Consider the following 12374-nt stretch of genomic DNA (forward strand, 5'->3'; position numbering starts at 1 on the left):
GCAGGAGGATCCTAGGTAAACGAAGCCCACAGACAATCCCCAGATGGTGTCTGATTCTCGTGTTCACCTTCCTTCTTTAGGCCTGCTCTTAATATTTTGGCTACAAGTTCCTCTTTCTTATTGCCTGAGACGTCACGGAGCAGTGAAAGGAGAAATGGATTAAGAGACAGAAGGGCTGCCTCAGGCTGGGAGGAGTGGAACAGTATGGGCTCTGGAGGAATTCAGACCAGGCTGTACTCCCGGTTCTGTCACTTTACCAGTCCGGAGAATACTGCAAGTTCTTTGTCTGCCAAGTGGGTTTGATAAGCCTCATCTTATAGAACTGTCGGAACATATGTGATATATGTAAAGCACCTGGCACAGTGGCTGGCGATGTCTGGGTCTTTCGTGCATGGCAGTTATTACGATGCTTGTTTTCATACCAGAAGAGACTGGTCTTCTCTGTCCTAGAGATACCCTCATCTCTAGGAATTTTTCATTTTATCCAGGAGATGTCAGAGACTATGCGGGCCTCTAGGACAAAGAAAGCTGAATTAACCAAAGTGCTCCTTAGCAAGTAACCCTGAGCACATTTTCCCTATCAGAGAATACGTTGTTTCGTTTGTGGAGGCAGGGGTTTCACCAGGATACAAATCAAACCTTATAGAATCTGTGTCAAGGACCAATAATTCCCCTGCCTCCCAAACCTGCGCCCCCTCCCCACCGATTTTCACGTGTTTCATCACCACCAAAATCTGGGCCCATTTAGGAGTTCTGCCAGATTACACTCAAGACAAACAAATCTCATATATTAACGCATATATGTGGAATCTAGATAACTGGTACAGTTGAACCTCTTTGCAGGGCGGGAACAGAGACGCAGACATAGAGAACGGACACGTGGATACGGGGGAAGGGGGGGTGGGATGAATTGGGAGATTAGGATTGACCTATGTACACTACCATGTGTCAAATAGATAGCTAGTGGGAACGTGCTGTACAGCACAGGGAGCTCAGCTTGGTGCTCTGTGACCACCTAGATGGGTGGGGGGAAGTCCAGCAGGGAGGGGATATATGTATACGTGGAGCTGATTCACTTCGTTGCACAGCAGAAACTAACACAACATTGTAAAGCAGTTACACTCCAATTAAAAAAACCCGATAACTAATTAATGGAGCGGGCTGGGGCTCCTCCAGCCCAGGGCACAGCGTGCCAGCACAGGGGCTTCTCAGCATCCCACCCCAAAGGAGACAATATGCATAAAACACCTGGTTTGTTTGGGCACTGTGTTCACCTGCACCGGGGCAAAAGCACTGGACCCCTGCTCACCATTATCACAGCCTCATCTAGCCCGCCATGCAGCCAACTTAAAATTACCTCCCAAGGAGGGATTTGCAAAATAACCAAACCTCAAAGTGCTCTGGCTAAGAGAATTTATACTTCACTGCTCTCATCTGGACTCTCTCCCCACCATCCTCACTGGGTTTTTTCATCACACCACCTTCCTTATGTAACAGCTGCTCTTATACTCTCAACATCTACAGGCAGGTGCAGGGTCTTTTTTATCTTAGCATCATCACTACCAGCACAGAACCTTCCAAAGAGCAGATGCTCAATTACAGATGGGAATCAATGAGGCACTGGGTGAGGAATGTAATTTATTACTATCTAATTTTGTCGGCATTCTTGAATAAGCTAAGGACATCTAGGTGTGTATCTTTGAATTTTACAAAGAGAAAGACAAAGGTGAATAAGACAAACCAAAATTTGACTAAACTTTGCTTTTCATTTTAAAACCACAGCATTCTTTCACATTTCCAAGAAAATTCCTATTCCAAAGCCGTATTATCTCAGTCCAGAACCCCAGAAAGATGCAAGGAGTTTTCACATCGTACTACACACTACCTAAACTCTTACGCTTAAACCTGATAAACAACAACAAATATGTGTTCCATGTCATTTATAAACTTGGATTCTGAATCTAAAGAAACATTCTAGTAAAAGAAACAACATTTGAAAGATACTAGTATAAAACAGGAACACAAAGAAGATATATATTATGATCTTTCCAGCCCCAGCTTAGCCTCTCACTACTGAAAAGGTTGGCAGCGTTGGTCAAACACAAAGTGAAGAAGCTGCCTCAGACCTCACTAAGGGTGGGAGGAACTGCTAGACATGACCTTGGAAGGCACACTGGCCTTGACACGAGTACCAGCCCTGGCTGCAGCTCTGGCTCGGGCTCGGGCTTGGGCTCTCTCTTCCTCATCTTTCAGAGCCTCCTCATAGAGATCTGGTAAGGCACTGGGGACGGTACCAGCCACCTTGGCCATAAACTCCAGGACTTTCATCTTGCTGGTTTCAGCGTGGGCTCTCCGGCCCCACAGGAGCTCACAGCACGGGAGATTGCCGTCGCGCACCTGACGATACACCAGGTACTTTTCCTGCACCAGATCTTCTGTGATAAGCTTCCTGGGCTCCCCAAAGATTATGTGACACCTTCCAACATAAACACCCAAACCATTCAGGAATTCCCAGACCTCCTCCTCAGAGGCGCGGTCGCCATGCACGAAGATCACACCGAGGACAAGCATCAGAAGCCCATTCTTCCGAAACCGCCCGCCACTGCTCTGACGCCCATCGTCGCTGACATGTAGCTTGCTGACAAGGGCATAGGAATCACCACCCGGCTTGACTTCCTTCAACTCAAGACCAAAGACCAGCTGAACGCACTCAGCAACTCTCCTGAGGATCTCAGGGAACTTCCTCTTGTACCTTTTGTTCACAAGCTTCAGCAAGTCTGCCTTTGTAACGGGCTCTTCCATTGTATACTTCTCCAGCAGGAATTGTATCAACATTCCCACCTTCTTGATCAGAGGATCTCTCTGAAAGCTCTCACCGGAGGCTGAGGCCTGGGAGGAATTTTCCCTTGCCTTAACCCGGCCCTTGGCACGCACATCAGATCCTGGGCCTGAAACCCCTGCAGCACGAGAGCTAGTGGCTGGGGCTCCCTGAGGCTCCTGGCGAGTGCCAGCAGCAGGGGAGCTCGGGGGAGTACCCCGAGAAAGAGAAGAGGGGCACGAGGGCGACTCTTCTCTCTGTGCTGCAGTGGCCTGAGCACCCCCGAGATTCTGGGTCTCCCTCCGGGCCTGGCGGCGCTTCTCACGGGCACGGAGCTTACTCTTCTGCCCCCGAGGCATGACTATGGGCAGGGACAGCAAGCGGGGGAGTGGGCAGGAGAGCAGGTGATGCTGGAACCTGGAGGAGGGAAGGTGAGAGGGTGTGAGCACCTTCAGCAGGGAGGTCCCACCCTGACTTGAAGAACGCCGCTCTGCACGTTTCCTTGAGGGCACTGCTCTAGGAACCACTAGGCTCTTGTTCTTGGTCAGCCTGTCCCCTGAGAACCCAGCGTATGAAGCGAGAGTGAGTGAGCCTCAGGCTACAGCCTGCCAGCCCTGCCTGTGGCTGACGGCGGTGACCACGGATCCCGGTAGGGTAGGCCCTCTCTGGGTTCCAAGGGTCCCTTTCGTTCACAAACAGGATTGCCACATCGACTCTTAGTAGGGCCGGGGCCTCTTTCCTGTGCTGCTCTAAAGGTGACACCTCAAAGCTCCCTGGGGCCCACGAGAAGGAACTGCGTCATGGACACTGTCGGGGTGCACAGCGCTGACAGTTGTGTGGGGCCTGCTCTGTCCTGAACTCGTTGGTCCTCAACCATTCAGCGTCCTCATCTTGTCGATACCAAGGGTCTGGGACCCCTCCTGCTGCCCCTGGTGTGGCACCTTCAGACGAAGGATCTCGTCTCCCTTAGAAATGATACAAAGAAATGAGGAGCCTCCACCTGACCACCATGCTCTGGGCCTTCAAGGGCTGAGCAGAGGCCTGGGCAGGACTCTTTATTATGCCTTTGATTCGGTGGAAGGGGGGTGTGCTACCGTCAGTCGTCATTCACAGTCCCCACTGGGTCTCCTGGGAGGATCTGGGGGCGCCTTTCTCTCTTGACTTGAGGACATTGCCTCACAGTAAGGCCCACAGCTCCCTGAGACCGAACAGTGGAAGTGAGGATGGCCTTACCTGGCCACAGCGCCCCTAGTCTCCAGAGGCTGAAAGCCGCAGCAGGCAGGCTGAGGCCCTATAACGTGTGGTCCTCCCTCACGGTCCCCATTTCTCACTCAGGGGAGGGTCTACGGTTCCTCCCTCTGCTGACCCATCACACCAAGATGCTGACTTCCCTGTGAGTTCCGAGTGGGGAACTGATGGGCACTTCTGCCTCACATCTGTGCCCGGGGGCGCCTCTAGGAACGACAATGGAGAGGGACTCCGCGCCGTCCCCGCTGGCACGGGGTGGACTTCCCCCCCACAGTCCTCAGCATCTTCTCCGTGAGTCCTGGCAAATCCCGGAAATCCTCCCTCCGCTGATCTGAGTTCGCTTGCATTACATTAAGATTCTCACCTTCCTGAGATCCCCGAGATGAAAGAAAGGGTGAGCCACTGCCAGTCACCCCCGTCCATGCCCTCCCTGGGTTGGTAGCAGGGGCTGGACTCCGCGGGACCCCACTGTTGCGGCATCGTTGGCCTCTTTCGCCCTCACTCAGACGGCATCTACGCTCCTCCCTCAGCCCACCCGAGTCTTCTGGCCTCAGATCAAGACCCACATCTGCCTGGGTCCCTGGGGCCCGAAGTGAGGGGTGACACATCAGGCTACCTCTACCTGGGGTTTCCCAGGGCTGAGGGGGGTGGGAGTTTGTGGGCCCCCACTGCTTTGGGTGGGTGTGCATCTACATCATCCCTCAGTGTCCTCACCCTGACGCACAGCAGGACTTGGACATCCTCTGTGTCTTGACTTGATGTCTATCCCCTCATACGAAGGCCCCCAACTCCCCGAGACCCGCTAGAAAGAAAATTTTCTTGTCTCTCTAGCTACAACTGTGTGTGGACTTGCAATGCTGACAGGCAGGAAGAGATTCTGTGGCCCTCACTATTGTGGTGTAGGTGGTCCCCTCAATTCTCAGGGTCCTCTCCTTGGTTCCTGGCATTACCTGGAAATCCTCCGGCTGCTCACCTGAGCCCATACTCCCATCAAGGAGGTTCCTCACCTCCCTGCCATGGTCTGGGAAAATGTGTCACCATGCCTGAGTCTCCCTCCCAGGTCTGAGAGTAGGGATGAGATTCTATGTGGTTCACTTCTTTCTGGGTGGGGCTCCCTCATGTTCACTCGGTGTTACCACCTTGACTCTCGTTAGGAACCAGGCTTCTTCCCTATGTTGAATGAGGCCTCTCCCATTAGACCCAAACCCTGACGTCCCTGAGACCACCCTTGGAGGAAACTGAGAGGGCAATTCAGCCTGAGAGCTCTAAACTTGGCTTCCCAGGGTGAAGGCAGAGGTGGCACTTTGTGGGGTCTCCTCTGTTCTGGGGGAGTCAGCTGTCTCATTCCTCACATAGAATTTGTGCCTTGACATCGATCGTGGCCTGGGACTCCTCTTCTTCTGCTGAACCGGGCAGCCAGCCCTTAAACCAAGGCCCTCATCTCCCTCAGACCCCACAGGCAGAAGTTAGGGGGCACCTGAGCCTGCCAGCTCTGCCCTGGGCCTCCCGGGGCTAACGGCAGGGGCGGCATGAGATGCAGCTCTCTCCACTGTGTATGCAGCAGTCTCCATTTCCTCACTCAGGATCTTCACCTTGACTCTGCACCCTGCCTGGGACTTTGCCCTCTGCTGACGTGAGCCCGTGACCGTCAGAAAAGGTCCTCATCTTCCTGGGACCTGAGCTTACAGTCAGAGCGAGCCTCATTCTGCCAAAGCTGATCTGGGGCTCGGCTACGCCTGGTAACAGCAAGGGTGGGACTCTCCGACCCCACTGTTCTGGAGTTGGTGGCTCCCTCAGTCCTCATTCAGGACTCTGGCGTCCAGTCCGGGTAGGGTTTGGGATTCCTCCCTCCACTGACCCGAATCTACATGCCTCAGGCCGCAGCTCTCACCTCCTTGAGTAGCTAGAAGAGAAGTCGGGGGCTCCGCATCCCGGCTACCTTATCTGGGGACTCCCAGGTCTGAGAGCAGGGCTGCTGATTTGTGCAGTTCCCTGTTTTCACGAGAGGTCTGCTTACTAACACTGATGGGCCTACCTCTGCTTCTTTTAGGGCCAAGTCTCCTCCCTAAGCTTAATGGGGTTGCCTTATCTATCTATCTCTCCATCCATCCATCCATCCATCCATCCATCCAACTACCTGTTGTTTTACATTTCACACCCATTACGCATTTACTTCGTAACTGGTAGTTTGTATCTCTTAATTGTCCTCACCTAATTTCTCTCCTCCCCCCAACCACGTTTGCTCTCTGTATCTATAACTGTTTCTGTTCTGTTGTTTGTTCATTTGTTTTGTTTTTCAGCTTCCACGTGTAAGTGAAATCATACAGTAATCATACAGTTTTTCTCTGTCTGACTTATTTCACTTAGCGAACATAACACCCTCTTGGTCCACGCCCCCGCCCTTTCTTTTTGGCCGCACCATGTGGCATGTGGGATCTTAGTTCCCCTACCAGGGATCGAAGGTGCGCCCCCTGCAGTGGAAGCGAGGAGTCTTAACCACTGGACCGCCAGGGAAGTCCTGCCCCCTTTCCGTAAAGGCCTTTCTCTACCCGAACGTCCCCTAGCCCCCAACCCCACTTCCCACCCCAGGCAGAAATGAGGGGTTCTCTCAGCCTGAACTCCTCTAGAGCATCGCATGGGTGAAGGCGGGAGGGGGCCCCGTGCAGTCACGCCTTTCGGAAGGAGGGACCCTCGTCAGCTCTGAAGGTCCCACTTTTCACCTGCTGGGGACAAGACTACACCCTTTGCCTAAGAAGCCACCCCCTCTAGACAAAGGCCCTCCACTCTCTGAGGCCCTCCAGACGGCAACTCCTCTGGCATATAGGTCAGATCAGGGTCCCACGCTGCTGATGGCAGGCAGGGGCGGGAGGCGGGGGGTCACCTTTGTTATGGGGGGAGGGGGGAGGGAAGGTCCCTGCAGGCTACATTCAGGTCCTCACCGTGGCTCCGGACGAGTCCTGAAAACCCACGCTCGGACGAACAGACGCCGCGGCTCCCGCTCGGGCTCCTCGCTCGGGCTCCTCGCTTCCGAATCGGAAATCCGGGGGAGCCGCATCCGGCGCTGCGTGGGGTAATCGAGGGCTGACGGTAGGGGCGGGACTCTGTGGGGACGCCCACTGTTCGGGGTTCAGCGGCCCCTGCGTCCTGCCGGTGCCGTCTATCAGAGCCCGGGACCCCTCCCTCTATGGTCCCGGGTCCTCCAGCCTCCGAACCAAGCCCTCACCTCCCCGAGGCCCTAGTGGGGGGAAGTCAGGGCGCTGCTCCGACCACCTCTGCCTGACAAGACGGGCGCCACCCTGTGAGCCTCCCTCCTTGGGGGAGAGAACCCCTCATTAGCACTGAGGGTCCTCACCTTGACTCTGGTTATGGCCAAGACGTCCCCCTCTGCAGAACTGGAGTCTGATCCTGCTAGATGAGGCCCTTCCCTCCCTGAGATCACACGGGTGGAATGAGGGGATGACTCAGCAGTAGCTCTTCTGGGTCTCCCAGGGCTAAGAACTGTACAGAATTCTATTTGGCCCCCTCTGCTTTTGGGGGGTCCCCTCATAACACTCAGCATCGTCACATGAATTCTTGTTAGGGCTCAGGTCTCTATCTCTCTCTCTGCAAAACTGAGGCCAACCCCATTAGACAGAGATCCTCACCTCACCGAGACTTTCCAGGCTGAAATCAACCTGACGTCTATGGCCAGAGCTTCCTGGGGATGACAGCATCAGAGATTTTTCCGGGGCCTCCTTTTATGCTGTGCGTGCTACCCTCAGTCCACATTCAGATCCTCACCTTGACACATGATCGATCCTGTAACTCCACTCTCTGCTTTCCTGAAGCTGCTTGTCTTACATCAAGGTCCTACTCTCCTAAGAATTCCAAGTGGAAAGTCAGGGTGATCCTCATATGACCATAGTCCATTGGGGCCTCCAAGAACAGGCAGCAGGGATGCAACTCTATAGGACCTCACTGTTCTGGCTGGGTCCTTCCATGATTCCTCACTCAACATGCTCACTACATCTAACAAAGCCTGGCACTCCTCCTTCTACGGAACTGAGGTCACTCTCCTTAGTCTTTGGATAACTCCTATATTCAGGGGTGATTGTCTCCTCGGTCCTCATTCATGGGGGTTCTTATATCAGCTTCTGTCTCTTGATTAAAGGCTTCCTGGGAAACGCATATTCCTACAAACATTTGACCGGTTACCCTATTGCAAATCTTGGGAGAAAATGGGTCTCTGTCCCGAAAGTGATGTAAGATTAGGAAAATACAGCACAAATTAAGGAACTCAGGACAGACGTTACGCTGTCAGAGAAAAAGAGCTGATATATTCCTTCTCTTCACCAGCCAGACTTAGGGTAGTTCTAAAATATTTACTTTCTACATAGAAGGATAGAGCCAGATAATCTTGTAAGCCCCTGATCATTTGAGGGTATCTGATTTTGCACATGCAGATGATCATATTGCTACCGAGCATTATCTCTTTCTCTCCTTTATTCATATCTCTTGTTTATTTCGGTATTCGTACTGCTGTGGGTATGTATTCCAATCCAGTGTTTTGGTCACAGAGTCCTTCTTCTCATCACTCAAGATACATTTTGAAGTGGTACAAGACAGTGAATTAACTGACTCATGATCAGCCTCAGGCTGGGAGGAGTGGAATGGCGCGAGCTCTGGACAAATTCAGACCAGAGGTCCAGTCCCAGCCATGTGACCTATTAGCTGTGTGAACTCAGGTCCATCACCAAGCTCTGTGAGCCTCAGGTGAAGTGGCTTTGTTAAGCCCTATTTTGCAGGGCTAGTGGCATGCAGGTAATGTATGTAAAACACCTGGCACAGCGCCTGGACCACATTGAGACTTTACACAATGTCTGTTTTTACCACAATTATGATTATTTTGGCTGCAGACGATACCACCCACCCTGAAGGAATTTTTAAATCCAGGAGATATCAGAGAATATGTGGCATTCTAGGACATGGAACACCAAATCAGTCCAAAATGCTGTTTACAAAGAATCTTTAATTTCCCCAATAAATCAAATATGAAAATTATATTTTCCTTCCAACTGAATGAAATTCAAATATTCTAGAATTTGCTTCCAAGACTAACTCTTTCTTCCTTCCAAGCTGCCCTTTCATCTAAACTAAACAACCCCTATCGTCATTAATTTTACCGTCACCGAAAATCTACACCTCTCGTAGACTTTGCGGAATTACAATCAAAAAAAAAAAAAAAAAGAAAAACTGAATGCGAATGCCCTTTTAATAGAATGGGCTCTGACTCCTTGTCCCCCAGCAAAGAGTATCAGCCCACTGGCTTCTGAGTTTCCAGTTTCAGACTCCTGTCACCTTTATTTCAAAGACACTCCTTGGAGATGACGTGCATAAAACACCTAGGTTGTGCACTGTGTTCACCTGCACTGGGACAGGAGCACGGGGCACGTTCCATCCCTGCCCCGGGTGGAGATTTTTCTCTGGTTTACTCATGACTTCAAAGTAACTGTTAAGGGCACTTTTCCATTCCAGGCTTAAGTCTCTCAACTCTGAGACCCACCATCTGAGGGTCTGGCCCCTGTTCCGTGTTTCCACAGCCTCACTGGCTGGCTCACCATACGGCCTAACTTAAAATTATCTCCCACTGCAGGACTTTTATATTGTCCTAAAGTCTCAAAGTGCCTTGCATCAGGACATTTACACTAGACTCCTCATGAGGAACCCCTCAACCCCCACTTCTTACCCCTTATTTTTATTGGGCCTTTAGATCTTTGTTCACCAGCTGCTTTCTATGAATGCTGCTCTTAGACTCTAGAATTCTACAGGCAGGGGGTTGGGTCTATGTTTCTTAGCATCCCCAGTACCATCCAAAAGCCTTCTGAAGAGCAGACGCTAAATTGATATTTGAACAATTAAAGATCAGGGCTTCCCTGGTGGCACAGTGGTTAAGAATCCTCCTGCCAATGCAGGGGACACGGGTTCGAGCCCTGGTCCGGGAAGATCCCACATACCGCGGAGCAACTAAGCCCGTGCGCCACAGCTACCGAGCCTGCGCTCTAGACCCCGCGAGCCACAACTGCTGAAGCCCACGTGCCACAACTACTGAAGCCCACATGCCTAGAGCCCGTGCTCTGCAACAAGAGAAGCCACCGCAGTGAGAAGCCCACGCACCGCAGTGAAGAGAAGACCCACTCGCCGCAACTAAAGAAAGCCCTTGCAGCAACCAAGACCCAACGCAGCTAAAAAATTAATAAATTAAAAAAAAAAGAGCACGTGTGCAAGAAGGCAAAATACTGTGATTTCACTTCTCCCACATTCTTAAATAAGCGAATCCAGGTATATATACTTCAATTTTACAAAGAAAGACTAAAAGGAATAAAACAAACAAGAAGTGAATACCTCTTCGGATTTTTTTTTCTGTATCTCATGATCACACAGACTTTACTGTGGAATAATTTCCTTTTTCACAAAAAATCCATATTCCAATGTTCCGAATGACAAGAAATGATTCAAGGATTTCCAGTTTGTGTTACATAATACCAAAATTCTTATTTTTCAACCTGATAAGCTGCACTAAATGCGTGAGTCATGTCATTAATAAACTTAAACTCTGAAGCTAAACACATCTTTAATTGAAAGGAACAACATTTAAAAATAGAAAAAAGAAAAATCTCCGATCTGTGCATATTGTCTAGGAACACAAATATATTATATGTTGTGTTCCCAGGAGCCACACCTTGGCCCTCCACTAGTCGGAAGACTGACTGCTTTCTTTAAATACAATGTGAAGTATCTGCTCAGCCTTCACTAGGGACCGGAGGAGCCTTGGGACATGCCCTGGAACACCCACTGGCCAGCGTAGCAGTATGAGCCCTGGCTGCAGCTCTGGCTCAGGCTCTCTCTTCCTCATCTCTCAAAGCCTCTTCATACCAGGATGGGAAGGCACTGGGCTTGGTATCATTGACATTAGCCCCAAACTCACACATTCTTTTATATATCTATATCCATAACCATCCTGCAAGCACCCCATACTAGTTTACAAAGATCATGCTCATTCTTTTTTATAGCTACACAGTATAGTGCTCCACTCTGCGAATATACCACGTTTTTATCAATTAATATATTCACGGACATTGCAGTATTTTCACATCGTTGTGGATGTGTCTTCGGGGTTAATTTCTGAAAAATTGGAGTTACTGGCTCAAATGTAAATGCATATTTCCTTTTGTTGTATCGCCAAATTCTGTTTATGTTCTAATCTCATTCTTTGACGTGTAGCTGTCCAGCTACACGTCAAAGAATGAGATTAGAACATTCTCTAACATTACATACAAAAATATACTCAACACCAATTAAAGACCTAAATATACGAGTGGAAACCATAATGCTCCTAGAAGATAACATGGGTGGGTGGAACACTCTTTGACATAAATCATAGCAATATTTTTTTGGATCTGTCTCCTAAAGCAAAGGAAATAAAAGCAGAAATAAACAAATGGAATATAATTAAAGTTAAAAGCTTTTGCACAGCAAAGGAAACCATTGACAAAATGAAAAGACAACCTGTGGAATGGGAGAAAATATTTGAAAATGATATGCTCAATAAGGGGCTAACATCCAAAATATATAAACAGCTCATATAACTCAACAGTTAAAAAAAACAAACAAACAAATAACCCAATCGAAAAAATGGGCAGAAGACCTAAACAGACATTTTTCCAAAGAAGACATACAGATGGCCAACAGGCAAATGAAAAGATGCTCAACCTCATCAATCATCAGATAAATGCAAATGAAAACTACCATGAGGTATTACCTCACACCTATCAGAATGGCCATCATCAAAAAGAACAGAAATAACAAATGCTGGCAAGCACGTGGAGATCTGTACACTGTTGGTGGGAATGTAAATAGGTGTAGCCACCGTGGAAAACAGTATGGAGGTTCCTCCAGAAACTAAAAATAGAGCTACCATATGACCCAGCAATTCCACTCCCGGGTATGTATCCAAAAGAAACAAACAAACAAACAAAAAACAACAACCCCACCCCCTCACTAAGTTGGATGGTCTCCTTCAGGTTCTCGATGGTTCTCTGAGCCTGAGGGTTTCCACCGCTCATCTACCCTTCCCCTCAGCTTCGTCTACATGCCTCTGACCCCACCCTCCCAGTCCAACCTCTCTGTTTAGTAAGAAGGTGCCTGTGTCTGGCAGAGCCAGGATACGATGAAGAGACAGTCCTTCCCAGCCGCCCGGATAATCAAGAGTTTTGACCGGATCTTTGAGCACACACCAGGACTGTGAGGGGCCAGAGGAAAAGCACAGACT

At 49.9% G+C, this 12374-nt stretch overlaps 1 protein-coding gene across 1 annotated transcript; it reads right to left on the reverse strand.

The window, feature by feature from the left end:
- Positions 1-2130: 2130 nt before the first annotated feature.
- LOC136142050 (melanoma-associated antigen B4-like) lies at positions 2131-3177 on the reverse strand. The gene has a single exon (XM_065900142.1). It carries the CDS (start codon positions 3175-3177, stop codon positions 2131-2133), a length of 1047 nt encoding a protein of 348 aa, XP_065756214.1.
- Positions 3178-12374: the final 9197 nt, after the last annotated feature.

Source organism: Phocoena phocoena, chromosome X (assembly GCF_963924675.1).
Source record: "Phocoena phocoena chromosome X, mPhoPho1.1, whole genome shotgun sequence".
NCBI lineage: Eukaryota > Metazoa > Chordata > Mammalia > Artiodactyla > Phocoenidae > Phocoena > Phocoena phocoena.